The following is a 19,976-nucleotide window of genomic DNA, read 5'->3' on the forward strand; positions in this document are numbered from 1 at the left end:
GCACCTGCACCCTAATCAGATCAGATATTTTCTCTATTCTCCAAGAAACGGAGCTGCTCGACACGACGACGCCAAAGTCGTCTTTGCGCTTGATATCCATGAATTCCTTTTTTCAACATTGTCGAATAAAATTTCTAAGTCGTGGCACGGGAAACGCATGACATGGCACCTGCAGAAGTAGGCACCATCTTTGGAGTTTGTGGTCGGTTGTCGGTTGCCTATAAGTCACGCTGGTTGGTGCCCGAATGCTGGGCTCAGTGATCAAGAACACGCCTAGAACAACAAAGAGCACTCCCGACTATTTTCACACTGCCTAAGTTTACGACAATGGTCGGGTTTTGGGAGATGCAATTCACGCATTTAGGCATTGCGAAAGTCCTTAAATTGACGATAGATGTTACAGAACACAAGAACGGAACAGAAGAATCAGCCACCCTTTCATTTCTCCGTCCGTGAAAGAGATATGATTCGTTAACAAAAGGCGATCATGCTTTGCTAACGTTGTCAAGAGGTTCTAGTTGATTGCGTTTGTGCTAATCACAATGTGCATGTCCAGTCACTCCTTCTGTGTACTGGAAACTTCATTGTCCCCAGTAAACGTTACCTGCAACTGCCGTATGCCTTTTTGTCATGTATGTCCGGTTCTTTGTCCTGCTTTTCGTAAAAGTGTTAACGTTCATTCGCTACATAAGACTGATCGTCTAACACAACAAAATTTGAAAACCAAATCTTCTTAAGCAGCTGCTACCTATTTGAACAGAAGTTTCTTAGAATGCTCTTGAACCCGGGCTTCGTTATGTCATTTACCTAGCCGAAGTACTTCTTTTCTTTGCCGCAGGTGCACCATATAGTACAGCGCAGAAGTTAAGCAAAGTAATAAATTAATTATGTACTGGCATAGCCCTTATGGAGAGGAGTCTAGCTGCCACTGCAGCAAAAATTTGGACTGCGTCGTTGCGGAGCCTAAAACGCAATGCAGCATAAACGAAAGGGGGGGGGGGGGGGGCAACTGCGATAGGGTGGCAAGCTCGACAAACTCAACAATAATCCATATCTGCATACGATAAAATTGGCGAAACTGAGTGTGCGACCCTAGTCGTTGATGATGTATGTTGCGTAGGAGCGGAGCATTGTGACGAGAACCGCTGACAGGAAACATTCTGGCGACGGTGGTGCGTATTCGAGCCACACGGTGCGCTCAGTACAACAGAAATACATAAGCTTAGGTGGTCGCGTGTTGCGTAAAGTGTCAAAATTGCGGAGACACCATACAAATGAACTAAAGGTCTCTATGCAGAAAAACTGGCTAGAAAGTAGTACAGCAAAGCAAGGTGCAGCTTGTACTTGAAACGCTACAGAGACAGCAGCGCTGTGGGTTAGCCTAACTTCTCCCCACAATGACAGCGGATCCCAAGAGAGAGGGAATAGCCGCACCCCAGAAGGGCAAAGCCGTTTTGTACGGCACTGTACAGCAAAGACAATTAAAGTATTTAGTGTGTTTTAATCAGTAGCAATCCTGGCCATCCCTTTCTTCCTCGTCTTCCGACGGCACAGCTGCGTAGGGCAATTCCTGTTGTGGCGCTTCGTCGCCTTGTTAGACCTCCACATGTCCGTCAACTGGTCCGGTGGGAATGTTCCACGTTTGGTTTGGGACGAGATGGCTTCACAGATTCGTGGTCATCATCTTCGGCGTGGCAGACCCGTGACGCGTGAGTCCCTACACGGCAATGGAAATGGAAGCTCCTCATGTGGCTTAAGCCCAAGCGCAAGCCTGGACGACGCCGGGCGGTCGCCGCAAGGCAAGCGTTCACGTGCGCTGGGTATATCTTTTTTTTCGCTAAAGCCACTGCGGGAAGGTCGTGTCCTGAGCCTCACGACGGTTACGCAGACCTGTCGCTCCGAGGCACGCATTCATCAGCGCTCGCGGTTTTCTATATACGCCGGAGATATTTGTGTGCGCCTAGTGAGCTCTGCAGTTGAAAAATGCACTTTGCATCTCTACATCTCTCCGTCTTGAGCAATGTCAGTATGGCAAAAAATTGGGTAGTTGGTTTTGTATGTTGATTGATCGCACTTTACGTTACAAGGGACAATTATAACAGGCCAATAGAAGAAGTGAACGGCACCAGCGCAAACTTGCAACTCATACCTTGGATGGGTAAAATTTTGCTTGGGCATCAAAACACGTTGACAGGGTTACAAGATACAGTTGGAAAAGAAGAAAAGCAAGCGAAAAAAACATGTTTTTAATACCCCCCGGCAGTAAACGTCATAATCTGGTAAAACGCTTTTTGTCATTGTGGGTACTTAAGAGTAGCAGTGTGATTTGAGCCTCCCGCTTTTTGTACCACGGACGGCTAAGTAGGACCTGCTGTTTATAGATTCTATTTCATGTGGGGTCAGCACAATCCAGCATGAGATCACGCCTTCGGCCGGCCGTGTAGAAATGCGAAAGGCTTCCCTGATTTCTCGTGTCTTCTTGTGTAATGTGGCCAGAACGGAAGTTTCCTCACAGCATGGGCTCCACTTGCATTTTTTCAATGGGTCGGCAGGTCACCTGAGGAGGCCATTTGCTGCCATGTGAACCGTCGCTTTCTGCTGTTTTGGGAAACTTCCATTCTGGCGAACACGCACAAAAAATCCACCAGCGAAATCTGAGGAACCTTCCACAAGTCTACCCAGCAGATCGAACGCGTGAGATTGTGCTCAATCGTGCTGATCGCACCTGAAATAGAATTTATAAACCGCAGGTCATAGCAAGATGGCTAGAAAATAAAGAGCGTCAGGTGCAAGTCACACTGCTACTCATACGTAGAAACAAAGATACAGAGCGTTTTACCAGATTCTGACGCTTTCAGCCTGTGGGTATCAAAAGCATGTTTTTTTATCTCGCTTTCCGCCTTTTCCAACTCTATGTTGCAACCCTTTCAAATTGTTTTGATGCACAAGCAAACGTTTTGCTAATCCAAGGTATCAGTTGTTAGTTTCCGCATGTGCCATCCACTTCGTCCGTTCGCCGAATTTAAATTGTGTCCTTTGTAACATATAGCGCTAAAAAACCTCCTTTATTGAAGTTTGCGTTCATTTATACTGAAAATCATTATCCCTTTCCTGCCCAAGAAAATGTTTTAAAAAAATGGACACATGTAAATAAATGTTGTGTATTTGCCCCTTTCTAATGAAGCTTCGACGAGGTAAGAGTATTTCACACAGAAAACAATCCCACACATGTGTGGGCTGAGCTTCTCTTCGTATGATCTGCAGGTAGTAAGAATACTTTAAAAACGGCATCAGGGGCAGAAAAAGGGCATTTTCAGGTATTATTTAAAAGTGTTATATTGTTTTCAGGAGTACTTATGTCAGTATTATAATTTTGTGATAATATATTCTAATGAAGTTTTAATAAATATGGTAACTAATTATAATTCTCAGTAATTACAAAATTACTTCAAGCATAAGGCGAAAGAAAACATCACCAACGAGCCACCCGAAAACCGCGAATAATTGAGACACCAAGAGGGCCAGAAATAAATTATTTCTCGCTAGGGCTGCAGTGCACGAGCCCGCCACCCTGTACCGCCGAGGAAAATGTTCGTTACGACGATATCCCAGCCTACAGAAATGTGTGGGTGTATTTTTCAGGCCTTATGACGGAACTGAGACGAAGGGGACGGGTGTATTTTTCAGCCGATTGTGTTTTTTCAAGTCCTACAATTCGTTTCTTATGCTTTTTATCCAGAAAACACGAGAATAGCAAAAAGAAATATTAGTTTGCATCTTGAAGGCGGCTAGAGCGATGGCGCCGGCTGGGGCACCGTTTTTAATATGCGATTTCTCGCCCTCGGCGGCGAAATGAGTAAGCTACCGAAACGAAACGAAAAAATGTCGGAAACGTTCGCAGCCCAGGGCTGTGGAACCAAAACCGAAGCAGGTGCAACTCACTAAACGATTTTGTTGACCCACACGTTTGTGTGGGCGTGGTTTTACAGCTGACTTCTCTGCCGAGGCTATTCTGTCAAACCCGAAATGTCGGTTGGATTCAAGGTACCGGGTTTAAAGAACTATAGCATTCGTTGCCTCTTTCTATACCTGTTTTGTTTTTTACTTTGCAACAAATCAGGTTTCCTGCGGCGGGACCATAATAGGAAGGAAGTGGATATTGACGGCTGCTCGTTGCATGGTCGACCAAGCTGACTCAAGACCCCTAGTTCCAGCTGAAATCCGTGTGCGGGCAAGTAAGTGCAGTTTCGGGCTGATATAAAACGCAAAAACCATTTTCAGAGGTTGGCGTGGATTCTGAGACATATCAGTGGGAGGCCTGCTTTGCGCAATATTCCAATGTGTGGATTGCCTCAGCAACTTTACTGCAAAAAAGTAACTACTTCTTAAGCGCCAAAAACTACAGGGACATAGAATGAGAGAGGGACACGCGCTACATGTGCAAAAAAGCTGCTGATGTCATGAAAGTTTAGGTCTGAAGGTGTACGATGCGCTTGCGTTACTAAGACGCACAAAAGCGGTTTAAATTGGAGTTACCCGATTTACGAGTTACCCTTTTAAACCCCTGAAGGTCATCAAAGAGAGCGAGGCTATCCCCAACGGTTTAACATTGCTTGGCACAGGAAAGATAGGCGCTATTTACGCTTGTGTGACTTAATATGTGGATGTGAAAGGTTGCGGCAGCGTGGTGCTGGTTAGTTTCTGCGAGAAGGCGACATTCCTAGTGTTTCAAAGGGTTTATGGTCTAGTACCTTGCTCGAACTGATTTTTAGTGTTTTTTTTCTAAAAGACAGCGAAAGACAGATGGATGCTGTTGAGTAAGAAATAGTGCAGAGTCAGTTGCGGAGCCAGAAATTTTTTTTTTTGGGGGGGGGGGGGGGGGGGCATGCTCATCGAAAAGAAGAGAGAGGTAGGCAGCCACGGCTTTCTTGTTCATTATTTTTTTATCCAGCCAGGAAGTACAGCCCAGCATGATTTCAAGGCTTTCGCGCGAGCATCGACCGGCTGAGCGTGCCAATGCCTAGCGATTCGTTTGAGAGCCATTAAAATCGAGATATCTTCTGACTTGTTCTCTCGATTGTTGCATTTTTCATGCAACAATAATGTCCCGCACGACCTACTTGACACCATTTCTGTTTTAAGCTTTATGTGCGCTGTGGTGAAACAGACCTGTGTGCCTCTTTTCTTCTCTAGAATAAAAAAAATTGCGGGAAATATCTGCTAAAGCTGGCGTTTTTTCTGCTTCGTTTGAACAAGTTTCTGGGTTGAATATGGTATAAACATCCCATGTAAAGGAGGAAGTGAGAAAAGGTAGCCTGATACTTCTTCTTCAAGCATCATTTTAATTGCATAGAAAGAAACCGCGCTATTTCAGCGTTCTGGCTCATATTTTCTTCATCGCATTACATTTCTGCATGACTCTACAGCATCCGCCGGGGCCACACGGTTCACGGGCTTAATCTTCGATTTCAGTTTTTCGACTTCAGCTGTTTCTTCGTGTGAGTTCAACCACACGCAAAGCTGGCGAGACATTTCGAGGGCACGCCCCTGGCAATTGTTCGCAATGAGGGGGAAACTGATAGTAAGGAGCTCAACCGTGTATTTTTAAATCCAGGACTCGAGATTCAACATCCCCTTCCCTTACCCTCTCAATCCACTGACGCTTACATGGAGGTAACGGCTTTGTCAAAGCTTTCTTTTATGCCGAAATAGGATCGGAAGCTAATGTTTGAGTTCTACGCTTAGCTCACCTTCCAATAAGGCTAGTTCGCGTGAACGAGAGTGGATATTTCCCCGCATTTAGCCCAGGATTAAGTTATGTCTGATATACCTCTACCAATATACTTCGCATTTATATTGGTAGATACATGCGTTCCTTTATTCAGCGATTTTGATTCATCGGCGCGCCCGTTCTCCATACGTTCCGGGAAGGAATCGTCTTCACAGGCGTTGGTTGAGGAGAGTATATGTCCTCCATATTTCTCGCAGATGATGATGTGGTAGTGGTGTCCGAAGGGTGCATGGTACGAGAATTCGCGTGTTTGACGCCAGCAGCGTCGTTCAATTTCAGACGCTCATGTCGAGGTGTCCATGGTGTTGTAAACTTCCTTCGTTGTTGATGGGGCATGTTTCTCAAAGTGTTTAGGTATTGTGCCTGCAGCTTACAGTTTTGAAGTCTTTCCAAGAGTCTGTAATGATGATCACGCTTATATTCGAAAGTTCCACTAATTGGGTCGCCGTTCGTACAGTGCTATATGTAGGAAGGTCAAGCAGCCACAAAAACTACCGGGGAAGCCCACAACAATTGTTTCATTTGCACTTTTGTACATCCCGCCGTCAGTTTACACAGCGATTTTATGATTTAAGAACTATCCACAAAGGATTCCATGCGACCTTGGTGGCTCTCCGCGTATAGGAATAGATGTACGTTTTTCTGCTTGGAGTGTTTTGTGGGGAGCTCCATCATGTCACTCAGGCGTTTCTATTCGGAAGGGGTGCGGAAATTTTGTACAATGGCCCACCTTGATTTTGGTTAGGTCGAAGATTTCAGCCTCCTACTTATGTCTGTAGTTCACCGAAAACGCACTGTAGCAAAGCAAACTTTGTCAGGCGATGATTGTGATCACAGGGGAATTGAAGAGAAACTAAAACGCATCCCGTCGTCCGACTAAAACCTGGGCCCCTCGCTTTATGAAGCCGACGTCTCTTCGATTGCATCATTCCGGCACGGTCGAAGCAGTTTGGATACTTACAGGGGCGAATAGACATGCAAGACTCGGCAGGAAATTGCACACCTGTGCCTAACGATGAATATGGTTCAACGCTGGGGAAAGCCATAAAATCTCCGAACCAGCAGTGCATTAGAAAGCTCAGTCGCACTTCAGTAAAGCCTCCCGATAAGAAATACCTTATGTATAGTGAAAGTTGGTGTGATGTGGTTCCGCTCACTTCTGGATTGGCTCGTTTGGTGTTTTTGGTTGATTTGTAAGGCTTCGCGGTGCTCTGTCTCTGATGTTTTAACACCAGATGTAGCGTGTTTCTCTCCTAGTCACTTTTCCTGTGCTGTGTGAGTTGTTTTCCCTGTTTCTGTGGAGATGCTGAAAGGGCCATATTTGATGATTTCTTTAGTGAGCACGAAAACGCAAGCGCTTTCGGCTGCTTTAAATGCTGTCCTTATGATGGTGTGTGTTTGGGTTTTTTTTTAATGTGGGCACGTCTGTGTCACGCCAGACAGCCGGATATCCCGCTCTTGATCAATACCTACACAAGTATTAACATTTATTCTTCTCCCAACCCTCGATGATTTTTTTATAGGATCATACAAAGGGTGGCTAGTAGACGTCTTCAAATTGCTTAAAATTTCTTGTCATTTCCTGAATATTTTTGTTTAGATTTATAATACTTTCCGCGAAAAAAAAACTTTGCCTAGCCGTAAAAACTTTTGAAACGGGACAAGTTCGACACACCCCGCTACCTCCCGTGCGTGTCGACCAAATTTAGTGACGTCTATATACAGAAATATTGTTGACGGGTTATTCGTAACTTTTACGCTCAATTTACGCCTGATATATATCTACCGAAAAGAGTTTGGTTGCTGCAAGAATATAATTTTTTTTGCAACAAATGTCAAATTTGGCTCAGATCTAGTTTTGTTCCAAATTTTAGCGAAATCAAACAAAAAGTAATTACGTTTGAACTGTTGGATCATGATCCCTACTCCAACCGCCTCCAACAGTTTACCAGAAAGATATTGAAACACCACCCAAAGAAATAGTTAATTCCAGCACGATCGCATTAGTCCCTGTGTATAGGCCGTATAGGTACGAAAATACAAATGTGTACATGCTACACTACTCTCTTTATTCCAATCCACCAAGGGAAGTCCATAAGATTCCGTTCTAAATCCCCAACTAACATGGGACGAATTGAAGTCACCCACAAAAACCACGAGAGGGACTGCCGCTGCCAGAGCGAAATCAAGTGAACCAGTATGCATAACACCCTTCGGAAAGTAAACATTGACCAATGAGAATGGTGACTACCTGGAGTACTAATCTCCAACGCGAAAGTTGCAGTCTCTGCGCCGTTTTGAATGGACACTTTAACTAAATTAGAAAAACTCGTAGAATGCAAAATCAACAAGCGTCCACGCTGAGAAGGTCCATCTATTCAAAATGAGCGAGAATGACTGAGACCAGAAGATTATTGTGGCTGAGCTATGTTTCCCGAAGCAAGATAACATAAGGGAAAGTTGACAAGAAAGGCATGGTATGTCGGTAAATCTGCCTTCTACGGACCGGCAATTCTACTGGAGGAAGACCAAAAGACTGATTGTTGTTTATCAATGTTTTCGGAAGCAAGATAACATCCGGATAAAACTTTCGAGAAAGGCAAAGGAGGTACGCTAATTCGGCTGTTACATACGGCAATTACACTGGGATAATTACCAGATACCCTAGGATTCCGATAGACCCCCGCGGGAACTGCCACTTACAAAATGCGATCATTGACCATTAGGCGAAGTTCTTTTTCTTGAATTTTGCTTTACGCTGCGAGTCCTGTCTGTAATAATAGGAGATCGGGAGCGTTTACTATACTGAAGTGCAAGCCAGGATTTTACATTCATGTTCGAGTCTCCAGAAGAAGAGCGAGGATCCAAACTTTGTGATTCGGTCTTATGACAAGAATCAGAGCGCGGGCGGGGCTCAGGGCCAACCGCGACGGAAGAGAAAGCAAGCGGGACATTTTAGGAGGTTCTGGAGCAACACTCACAGTAGGGAAAAGGTGTGAATCTGATTTGTAGGGTACCTGTGTAACCACTCGTTGTATATTAGACTTCAAGATGGAAGCGACCTGCAAATACGGTGCAGGCTAAGCCATTACCATGCGAGAGATACACTCAGTGATACTAGCAGTTATCTGAGTAACTACGAAATCCACACTTTTCTCAACAGCCTCTTCAATGGCTGTTGTAAAGGCAGGGTCAGCTAAGGAAGGCAGCTGAAAGTTACTGCCTGTTCCTCGGTGGTGTTTCTCCCCGGTCCATTATTTTGAGTATCACTCAAGAAAAATAGATTGGCCGTCGATGAGCACTGCTTTTCCGAAACTCTAGCATATCTATGAGCCCTTTTTTTGATTAAGGAGACTGCCTGTCGACATGAGCAGAGGCACATGTCCATAAACCATAGGCAGCGCTCCCTTCCCAAGTCTCACGGTAACCGAAACGTTCCGAAACTTTGGCTTTTACAACGCCTTTGAACAAATCAGAGAGGCTACACTCTAAGTTCAAAGGGCGCCTCCGAAAAACAAAATCGAGATGGACGGGAGGGGAGACGGTCACCCTCCGCAGAAGCAGCGACTGGAAGACGTAATGAACATGTCACCGACCCATCGACACACCATACAATTCGAAAAACATAGATCGAAGCCTCCGCAAGTGCCAGGATCAAATGCCTTCGAGGAAAGTTTCAGAAAGCAAAGTTTACACAGTGGTTAGGAGAGAGGGCGAGAGAAAGAGAGAGAAAGAGAGAGAGAGAAAGAGAGAGAGAGAAAGATAGCACTTGCATTCGAGCCACGGCCGCTCATGGTTGGCTTGAGTACCACAGCCACCTGAAGCGCCTTGCTAAAGCTCCTCAATGCCTCTTTTCGTAGCTGGTTGCGAAAGATTTGAGGGAATGGGTCATTAGGCCAAGCCTACGCAAGCTGCTCCAGGGAAGCCCGTTGGCCGCATTGTGGATAGTGGAGACACTGAAAACAGGAGGGCTCGATGTTGTGTAGATGAGCTCGCATGGGAAAGAATCTGTTTGCAACAGTCACCAGTGTCTTGTTTGATGAGGAGGTACGTGCGGAGGGGGGGTTGGTACGACGAGAGAGTCAGTTGTGCCCGACGACCTCACTGAACGTCATTAGCCTATCTCTAGATGAGTGCGCGCCTTCTCGGGGAACGATGCTGACACCAGCTCTGAGTAAAATCACAGGCAATGGAACGATGTTGACACCAGCTCTGAGTAAAATCACAGGCAATGGAACGATGCTGACACCAGCTCTGAGTAAAATCACAGGCAATGGCTATGGAAAATGCTGAGGTGAGCGAGACGAGTGGAACAGAAACTTTTAATGAAGTTAAAGCAGCAAACGCTCGCACAAAGGACCAGTCTTCTTGCTCTTGTTCTTCAAGCGCCTTGGTGGTTAGATTTACCAGGAAGTTCATTTCCCGGCAGGCCAGTACGATCTGGGGTGGCATAAGACCCACCACCTTTTGAGATGGGTTGCTTTGGAAGGTGCGGAAGGCTTCAGAAGAGACGGTTCGCTATGCAAAATACAGCAGAACAATCAATGACTATCCTTGGCGGGGTTGGACGCTGTGTGAGGGCCCGTGCAGTGGCCGCGCTGGAGAAGTGATGAAGGTAGTGGATATGGTGATCAGGGTCAGGGGGGCGGTAGCAGAATCTCGCGTGCCCGCCATGGCGTACGCGGCGTGGTGGCGGTATTTGGACACAGGACTGCACCCCGCTTCCGGGCATTTCGCCAGTTGCCGTTTCAAAGCACGTGTACGAGCTTGGTGACGTTCTGAGTTAGAGATGAGGTGTATGTGTTGCGGAAGGGGTCTTGTGAAGATTTTTTTCCAAATTTTAAGATGGAGGGATGAGTATGTTTAGCTTGGTGGAACCACGGGATGCATTGAGCAGCGACGATAGACTTGTCCGCTTTAATTAGCTCTCGATGATTTATATGCCGAAATAAATTTGGTGGGGTGATGAAGACAGCTCGAGCAGACGATCCGTGGATGCGCTCCGAAGAAACTGCTGAGCTGCTCTGTAGACCTTGTCCATTAGGCCATGTATCTTGTTCAGTTCGACATTTTGGGGTTTTATATACGGCAGGGAATAAACAATGCGGCTTAAGCAAAAGGAGTGCACTTTTTTGAGGCGGTTCCGTTTATCTAGTAAGTTGTGTTTCAAGAGTGCGGTAATTTTGTCGACGTGAAAACTCAGGTGTCCAGAGAAGGAATATAATCGGTTATGCTGGATGATTAGGCCGAGGTTTTTGAGGTGACAGGCACTGGAAACCTTATGGCCCTGCACGGTTACTTACTTGGTTACTTCAATTTGGGGATTTGTTGTGGTACGTATACGTGCATTAGACGCTAAGACTTTTAAGGGATGTGAGTCTGGTCAAGGCGACCTGACAGGTGACCGCATGGACGCCTGCTTAGAGAGTGCTTTCAATATCTCTTCGTCTGCGAGCGCGTTGGTTACCTCCTGTTACCCAGAGTGTGATGTAAACCGCGTATATCGCAAAATCTGTTTCAGAGATTGGGCAATGGGCACGCAGGGCGAGATTGAAGAGCCTAGCGAAAACAATGGCACGTTGGAAAGCACCTCTGCTGGCGAGATGGTGTGGGTGCCTGGTGTGTGCCCCTGGTGCATGGTGGCTGTGCGGTCACTGCGGAAAGCGTAGATCTACTTATATCCCTCGTGAGCGACCATGTCGAAGGCTTTTTTAAGGTCACGAGCCAAGATAGTAAGGTCAAGATAGTAGATTTTGCTCCGAAAAATTAGGTATGATTGATTGATTAATTATGAGATTAAACGTGTTGTAGCTACACAGGCAATGTGGCGCGAAGTAGTGGATGGCTCCCAATTAATTTTGGCCACCAAGGATCTTTACGTACGGGCGTTTTCGCTTTTCTCCGCGATCGGAACGTTTATGCCTGAATCCAGACATTTTTGCCGGTGGAGTTCGGCTTCAATCACGTGGTGGGTTAGTCTGCTTGGAGTTCGTAATCAGCACTTCGCAAGCGCAGGACGTTATCTTGATTGGGCAGAGCTGATAGAGGGCTATCTGTTTCACAGGTTTCTGGACAAAAGAAATGGATGCTTCGCGCCATTCTAGGGTAGGGTGCCACTTCCCCAGTAGTCATGGTAGTATTCAGTTAGTTGTGCGATGGAGGCATCAGCTAGGTGGCGGAGCATCTTGTTGGGGAGAAAATTGGGACCGTGAGCTGAGCCCGATTTGACGGCTTGGACAGCCATCCTTACTCCTCCTTTCGCGGGGTCAGTGTTGAGCTGTTTGTTATCTTCCCCGCCATAGGTTGGAGATGGTGTTTGCAGTCCTTTCGGTTGGTTATGGAGCCGAACTGGGCCATGATTTTCGATATGTATCCAGGGGTATTGTGTATGACTCTCTGAAGTCTCTGAATTTGTTCGTACTGCATACAACCGTCCTTAGAGATGTACGCACTGCCCGATGACATGGTAGGAGCGTTGAAAGCTCCGACCACACAGAGGGGGTGGTTGGCTCCTTTCTGGGATGCTCCTCAGAAAAGACAATTGTGTTGATGTTCTTGGGGCTGCTGTAGATATTTAGAAAAAAAAAGATGCCGTTGTCATTCTTTCAGCGAGGTGGAGACAGAGAGAATGTAGTTTAATAGTACGAAAGAAGATTTTCCATCAAAGAGCCTGACATGCTACGTCAGGTGAAAAATGAAACGAGTGAGAAAAAAAAGGATAAAATAAAAGCAACGAGGACAGAAAAAATAAGAAAAGGAAGGCGAGAATAGGCGTCTGAACCGAGTTCAGTAGATCGGTATAAAAAGAAGTGTTGAACCGTACTCGAGAAAGTGTTCGCATCAAGATGAGCACAGTTCTGAGACCTCCGAGGGACCATACGCGAACCCGACACGGTTAGCATTAGCATATCAGCCATGTTGAACATAACCCCGTGAAATATTCACTTTCGCATCCCACTGAGGTTAAAACTTGAACGTTGAGGAACGCAGTTTTGTATCACATGTATCATCGATTTTCAGCACTGTTAAAAACTGTGGACTAGTCCTGAACTGCGGAGAAATTTGAAAAAGGCTTTCGTCACACGTGAGGGCATTTTGGCACATGATTAGGGCCAAAGAACATCGTGCAACGTAAGACCCCATTTGGCTAGTTAGCCCAACGTCACTGTCGACGAGAGTCTTGGTGTATCATATCGTTGACACACACAGATGACATGGTGGACATCTTCTGGAATGTCACAGTCTTTCCAAAAGGGTGAGCTGGCCTGGTCAAGCTTAAAACGGAAGAGGCGTGTGTAGGCGACATTCAGGGGTATGCAGTCCATTAGAGCTGCATCGTGATTGTTGAGACCGAGCGGGACCTGAAAGTACATCCTGGGTCGATGGAGTAGAGAGGTGCATAGTGGCTTGAATGATCAGCCCATATAGAAAACTGCACCTGCCGGGCAACACGAAACGGCAGTGTAGCCGCATCTTTCCAGTAGAACGGTACGAACACTATAGAAACTTGGTGAACGTGAGCCTGGGCAGCTATAGCGTCTTGTTAGAGTAGAGGGGCCCTTGAGTTGTCTGACTTGTTCAGGCCTGCAGGTCCCGGATCGGCATGGTGTCGGACTAGAAACTCGAGATGACTGCTTAGGGGGATACTTTAAAGGAGGGTTATTGTACATGATGACAGTCGAGACAGGAGAACAAGAATGACACAATTACAGTCGTTTAAATAGAGTTTGTATGCCCCAGATCCCTGGGTGGGGAACTTAGTTTCACACAAGTTGGCCAATCAGGTGGGCAGTTGATGACACTTGATGTACCGCCCACGACAAGAGGCGGGGCTGATGCACACGGGCCACTCGGTCGATGGAAACGGTGAATGTCCACGTAATCGATCATGTGTTGTGCCGGAGTTGCACCACTTCGCGCAAGTCTGGATTTTCGAGGCCCCGTGAAACGAAATTTCAACTCGTCCCCCAGCATGTGAACACGAGTGACCTCTTGCTCTCGCCGACGGTTGGAAACCGAAGAGCGTGGGCACTTGAAACTGCAGCTTCCTTTCGGTGTACGGGTATGAAGGAAGGAAGTGGGCCGAAACGTCCGGCGAACCGAGGGAAGAATCCGCCACTTGAAACCGCCGCCGCGCCGCTGTTGGCGCCAGCGTTTCTTGCCGCCTCGTGCCTCCTGGTATTTCATCCACGTACAGCTCGCTAGAGAGCGTGCGAGGAATTCTTCCATGGCCCGTGTGGGCTGATCCTAAAAGCTCCTCCGTGGCCCAAAACATCTCGAATGGCCAGCGTTGAAGACCGCTGGGCAGGAAGAGATGACCCTGGAACATGGGTGTAGGGGCCGTCTTCCACCCAGGAACATACGAACTTGAACAATTACCAAAGGAGAGCACCAGTGGGCTATCCCATGCAAATATGCATCACCCCACACGCAAGCGCCCAGAACTCGCAAAAGACCCACCAGGCTTCCCACACTGACAACGAAACACTTTACTACAGAAGCTATTTGATTTTGGCTGATTTTTGGTGTCGCCAAAGCACGGGTATATGTCCAGTAGAAAACACCACTGGCGGACTTCCCTAAACAAGGCTAAACTAAAAAGAAACATTGGAGGCGATCCAACTCCAACTGAGTTACCTCATAACAGTCGGCTTAAGCCATCAGCATTCCCATACAGTTTTCCCTATTTGTAGCGTACAGAGAAATTATACTCCTGTAGAGCTAGACTCCATCTGAGCAAGCGATCATTTTGGAGGACATTTGCCTCAGCCACCTAAGAGGGCAATGGTCGGTCTCAAAGATGAACTTTGCTCCGTACAAGTAACACGGCAACTTCTGCGCCACCCATACTAAACAGGCGCACTCTTTTTCGGAAGCACTGTACGTTTCCTCCCTACAGGTCAACTTACGGCTGACGTACAGAATTGGGTGTTCTTCGCGGTCCTCGCCCACTTGGCTTAAGACAACACCCATTCCTCTATCTCTGGCGTCACACTAGACTATAAACTCCTTAGAATAGTCAAGCGTCCGGACTAGGGGTAGGGATATAAACACTGCCTTCAGACTCTTCAAGGCGTTTTTTTTTGGGAATCTCAGAGTACTTCTGTGGGTGCTTCCTTTCGTAACGCGTCAGTTAAGTAACTTTCCAGCTGTGAGTAGTTCAGGATATAACGCTGGTAATTTCCGACCAGTCCCAAAAAGGATCGAATGTCAGTCTTAGTTCGAGGCCGGGGAAATGCCGTTATCGGAGCAATTTTTAGCTCTGATAGACTCCTAGTTCCCTGGCCGACAACATGGGCCAAGTAAGCCACGTGAGCGCACCCAAACGTACACTTTTCCGTCTTCATAGTTAGTCCGGCCTCTCGCAACCTAGAAAACACGCTCTTAAGGTGTTATAGATGCTCTTCCCACGTTTCTGAAAATATAGCAACGTCGTCCAAACAAGGGAGAGCAAAGGCCTGCATATCCCTGAGTACGAGGTTCATCAGTTTCGAGAAACTGAAGGGGCCGATCTTCAGCCCAAAACTAAGCATTAAGTGTCGAAAGGTGCCAACAGGTGAGATAAAGGCGGCATACCTGCTCGCACTTTCTGAGAGTGGTACTTGCCAATATCCGCGCACGAGATCGAGGGTGAAAAGGAATTTTGCGCTGCTCACTCTTTCTAGTCTCTCTTCTATGTTGGGAATTGGATATAGTTGGTCCCTGGCAACAACATTCAGCTTTCGGTAGTCTACACAGAGACGAGCCTCTTTGCCTTGTGCCTCAACCAGAATCAGCGGTGGGTGTAGTCACTCTCATCTGGCTCTATTACCCCCAAGTTAAGCACGTGCTGTATTTCAGCTTCCATTATCTCCTTCTGCCGAAGTGATACCCTGTACGGTTTCGACCGCATCGGCTCGTGAGACGTGGACTCTATTTCGTGTGTCAGGAGGTCTGTCGTTCCGGAACGGCTGCTGAATAGGTCGGCGAATTCGCTTAACAGCTGCTTTAGAGCGTCAATATGGCCCAAACTCAGAGATTCTGTATATACAGAAAAAGCCAATGTTTTCTCCACGCTGACACTCTCTCCTGCAATCTCCTTCCAATCCAAACTCTCGCTATGGAGCTCCTCGGGTTCGTTTAGCATTAGATTTACAACCCCGCTGCGTTCTATGCACGGCTTCATGAGATTTCGGTGATAAATTCTCTCCTGCTTCCCTCTTCCTGGAATCTTTAGCGCGTAATTCGTCTTAGAAATTTTCTGCATAACTTCTGCAGGACCGTCCTAGTTAAACTCCAGCTTATTTTTCCTCGATGGCCGGAGGATCATGACGCGATCACCCACGCGGAATGTTCGAAGGCGGGTGTTTTTGTCCTAGTAGACTTTTGAAAGCATCCTGGGAAGCTTTCATATTGCGGTTTACTATCTCCCTCGTACTGTTTGGGTGGTCCAGTAGTTGAAGCACATACTCTTCCACTGTCTGGTTCTCTCCTGTGCCCTCCCAGATTTCTCTCAGCATTCGGAGGGGGGAGCGCAGGGCTCCTCCGTACACAAGTTCCGCTGGGGTGAAGCCCGTAGCTTCGTGGGGAACCGTACGCAAAGCGAATAATGTGGCCGGCAGGCAGTCCTCCCAGTGCTCTTTGTGATCGTAACACAGAGCGCGTAGCACCCGCTTTAGAACCGAGTGCCATTTTCCCACAGTGTTGGACTGCGGATGATACACTGAGCTCTGTAGCAGCTTTACTCCGCACCTCTCTAGGAAAGTGTTAGTCAAAGCGCTAGTAAAAACTGTTGCCTGATCCGTCTGGATTTCGGCCGGAAATTGTATCCGCGCGAACACCGACAGAAGAGCGTCAACTATCTCTGAGGAGCTGACTTCTTTCAACGGAATGGATTCGGAAAATTTTGTTTCCCAACACAGCATAATAAGCAGGTACTTGTAGCCTGACAAAGTCTTGGGCAAAGGGCCTACTGTGTCTATTACCAACCGACGGAAAGGTTCCGAGATTAGTGGCACAATTTTCAGGGGAGCCTTTCATGTCTCCCCCGACTTGCCCACACGCTGGCACGCATCGCATGATTTCACGTAGCGTTCCGCGTCTTTGAAACATCCCGGCGAATATTATTCCATTAGTAGCCGCTCCTTTGTTTTGTTGATTCCAAGATGTCCTGACCAGCAATTCCCGTGGCAGAGACTGAAAATGTCCGCTCTATATCTTTCAGGCACTACCAACTGATCAAGTTTTTTTCCTTTTCTGTTCTGGTAGTGACGATACAATAAGCCTCCTTTCTCATGCACAGTTATATTGCGTCTAGCAGTGCCTTCTTTGGGCGTAAAGTGCAATCTCTCCAAAGTGGGGTTCTCTCTTTGCTCTTGTATTGGCGACTCCAGGTAAACGTTAAGAAGGCGATAAAAGTTGCGTGAAGTTGGAGATAACACTTACCCTTCAGAGCTCTCTGCTTCATTTACTGGCTCAGTGATCGAAGTCTCTGTTCGCTCATAGCCTCGTGCATCTGCCTGCCTTTGACAACCCGTCGTTTATTCTTCATCCTCAAGTGTTTCCATGGTAGGTTGGTATATGCCTCTCTGGCTACCTTAGGTTCGGGAACCTGACTTAACTGAGAGGTGAGCTGGCGAGTCTTAGACCTTGTCAAAGCTTGCAGAACTCCCTCTCCAAGTTTCTGGCCTCCCTCGTTTAGCAATCGATCAGATCGATTTGAGAAGAGGTAAGGGTATGGAAGTTGCAGGGCCTTAAAAACTGCGGCTTCAGTGATCAGTTCCCCAAACGGCCCGCAAATCCTCATCCGAGAAATTGGCGGACAAACACTGTGTTCCTCCACCGCCTGTTTTATGCATGCGACTTCCCCCGTGAAATCGTCTGCTGCAGCATAAGACGGTTGGACAGCGTCCATCGTTCCGGCGCTATCCCGAAGCACGTTGCAAGGTTACCCATTGACTTGCAGTTCGTTCAAGCACGGCGTAAGAAGCTCTATATTTTTGTCGCTATCATCGCCGCATTTGAACACTGTCTTATGTTTTGTACATTTGGCCGCAAAGTACCCGACAAAATTGCAGTTGCAGCAGCGAAGTGGCCTGCTAGCCTGAAACTTTTTTCCTGCCTTGTCTGCACCCTCTCTCTTTGGCTGATCTTCCCGCTTTTCCGGCAATCTTTCTGGCGCCTGCGCCTGCACGGAACTTTTCGAAGGAAGGTTCTTTTTGCTGGGAACATGACTCCGCGTCGCGTTTCTAGCGAGTGATGCACTATCATCCGTGCTCATCTTTCTGCGAGTAGCGTACTCTTCCGCTAGCTCTCCAACTCTTTCAACTGTGCCGACATTTTCCTTGTCTTGAACCCACAGCTTCACCGCTTGAGGGATGCTTCGATAAAATTGCTCAAGGCAAATGCACTTGACAACTTCATCACGGCTTTTATAGGCCCCGGCTCCCTTAAGCCACACCAAAAGTTTATTGTTAAGTCCATACGAGCAATCCGGATAGCCCTCGCTGTTGCCTTTGCATGAGCTTCTAAAAATTTGGCGGAAAGCTTCAGCTGAAAGCCTGTATCTCTTCAGCACGCTTGCTTTGACTTTCTCGTAATCAGCCGCATCCTCCGTACTAAGCCTCGCTATCACTTCAGCTACTTCACATGGAAATAGTGTCAGAAGCCGTTGTGTCCAAGTATTGCGAGCATAGTTCTCCTGTTCATCCTAAACAGTCAGCGCCGTCTTGTGTCCTTTCTTCCTTGTCGTTGTGTTGTTAAGCGCTGTTTAGAATGGACGGATATCAACTAGCCCATCTGTCAATTCTGCTGAACTATATTTCTCCCGTTCACAAGTTCTCTTAAAATTTCTTAGGTAGACCCCCGCTCAATATGACCTGCAACACACGGTTTTTATTTAGGAGATAATATCATAAAAACAGTTGCTTTGGTCGTAAAAGGTGATAGGAGGTTTGATGCATTGTGTCGTAATGCATCAAACCTCCTACCACCATTTATGACCAATGCAACAGTTTTGATGATGTTATCTCTTAAATACAAACCGAGTGTTGCAGGTCATATTGAGCGGGCGTGTACAGTCCTATGTCCTGTCCAGTTTCATATGGATGCAAGTACTTCTCCATCCGGTACGATACTGCATCGCATGTACTTTAAGGGGCCTCGGCTCTCGCACTACCCCCAACGCTTCCTCTTTTCTTTTCAAGCTCCAGTCGCCTTATCTGTCTTCCCACTTTTTCAGCTTCCCACTTTTGCCGTTCTTTCTCTTAGTCCCATTCTCGTTCAGACTCCTCCGGAAGTCATTTCTGTTTCTGTTCGTGTTCCGCTTTGTCTTTAGCTTCTCGCACCAAGTTCATGCATGTACAAACTCGTCGTTATTCTCGACGCTTTTAGGAATGATCTTGCATAACTCTTTTTTCGTTATTTAGCTTTGCACTTCTACTGACAGTTCCTCGCATAACAAGAGCACGCCCGACTTCGGCAGTTTTACTACGTCCATTACCCCGCTTTCTCTGCTTTGCTTTCGCCCAGCTTCCAAGCAATGTCGTGAGATTAACCCTTCTCACTTTGCGAGCGCTTGATTCCCAGTGCAAGATTACTCTCTCAAAATCTAAGCCTTGTGAATCCCACAGCAAACGCCCAACGCTCACCCGCAGAGACAGCACAATGACGCACGGTCCATCCCAGCTGCTGCCTACCAGTGTTAGAGATGAGGGGCCCTTGAGTTGTCTGACTCGTTCAGGCCTGCAAATCCCGGCTCGGCATGGTGTCGGACTAGAGACTCGAGATGCCCCCTTAGCAGGAAACGGAACATGAGAGTTATTCTACATGATGACAGTCGAGACAGGAGAACAAGAATGACACAAATACAGTCGTTTAAATAGAGTTAATATTCCCCAGATCCCTGGCTAGGGAATTTAGCTTCACACAAGTTGTCCAATCAGGTGGGCAGTGGATGACATTTGATGTACCGCCCACGACATGAGGCGGGGCTGATGCACACGGGCCACTCGGTCGATGGAAAGTGTGAATGTCCACGTCATCGATCATGTGTTTTGCCGGAGTTGCACCATTTCGCGCAAGTCTTGATTTTGGAGGCCCCGTGAGAACGGAATTTCAACTCGTCTCCCAGCATGTGAAGACTAGTGACCTCTTGCTGTCGCCGACGGTTGGAAACCGAAGAGTTTGGGCACTTGAAACCACAGCT

General features: G+C 47.1%; 1 protein-coding gene across 1 annotated transcript in view; it reads left to right on the plus strand.

Annotated features, from left to right (window-relative positions):
* The window catches only part of LOC144153501 (uncharacterized), a 209,572-nt gene that overhangs the window by 129,889 nt on the left and 59,707 nt on the right, over positions 1–19,976 (plus strand). Inside the window, exon 16 of the mRNA XM_077685137.1 lies at positions 4,121–4,235. Coding sequence (XP_077541263.1) covers positions 4,121–4,235 — 115 coding nt within the window. The remainder of the gene's footprint in view (positions 1–4,120; positions 4,236–19,976) is intronic.

The sequence above is a fragment of the Haemaphysalis longicornis genome, unplaced genomic scaffold (assembly GCF_048455015.1).
Source record: "Haemaphysalis longicornis isolate Haplotype H1 unplaced genomic scaffold, Haemaphysalis longicornis Haplotype H1 scaffold_9, whole genome shotgun sequence".
NCBI lineage: Eukaryota > Metazoa > Arthropoda > Arachnida > Ixodida > Ixodidae > Haemaphysalis > Haemaphysalis longicornis.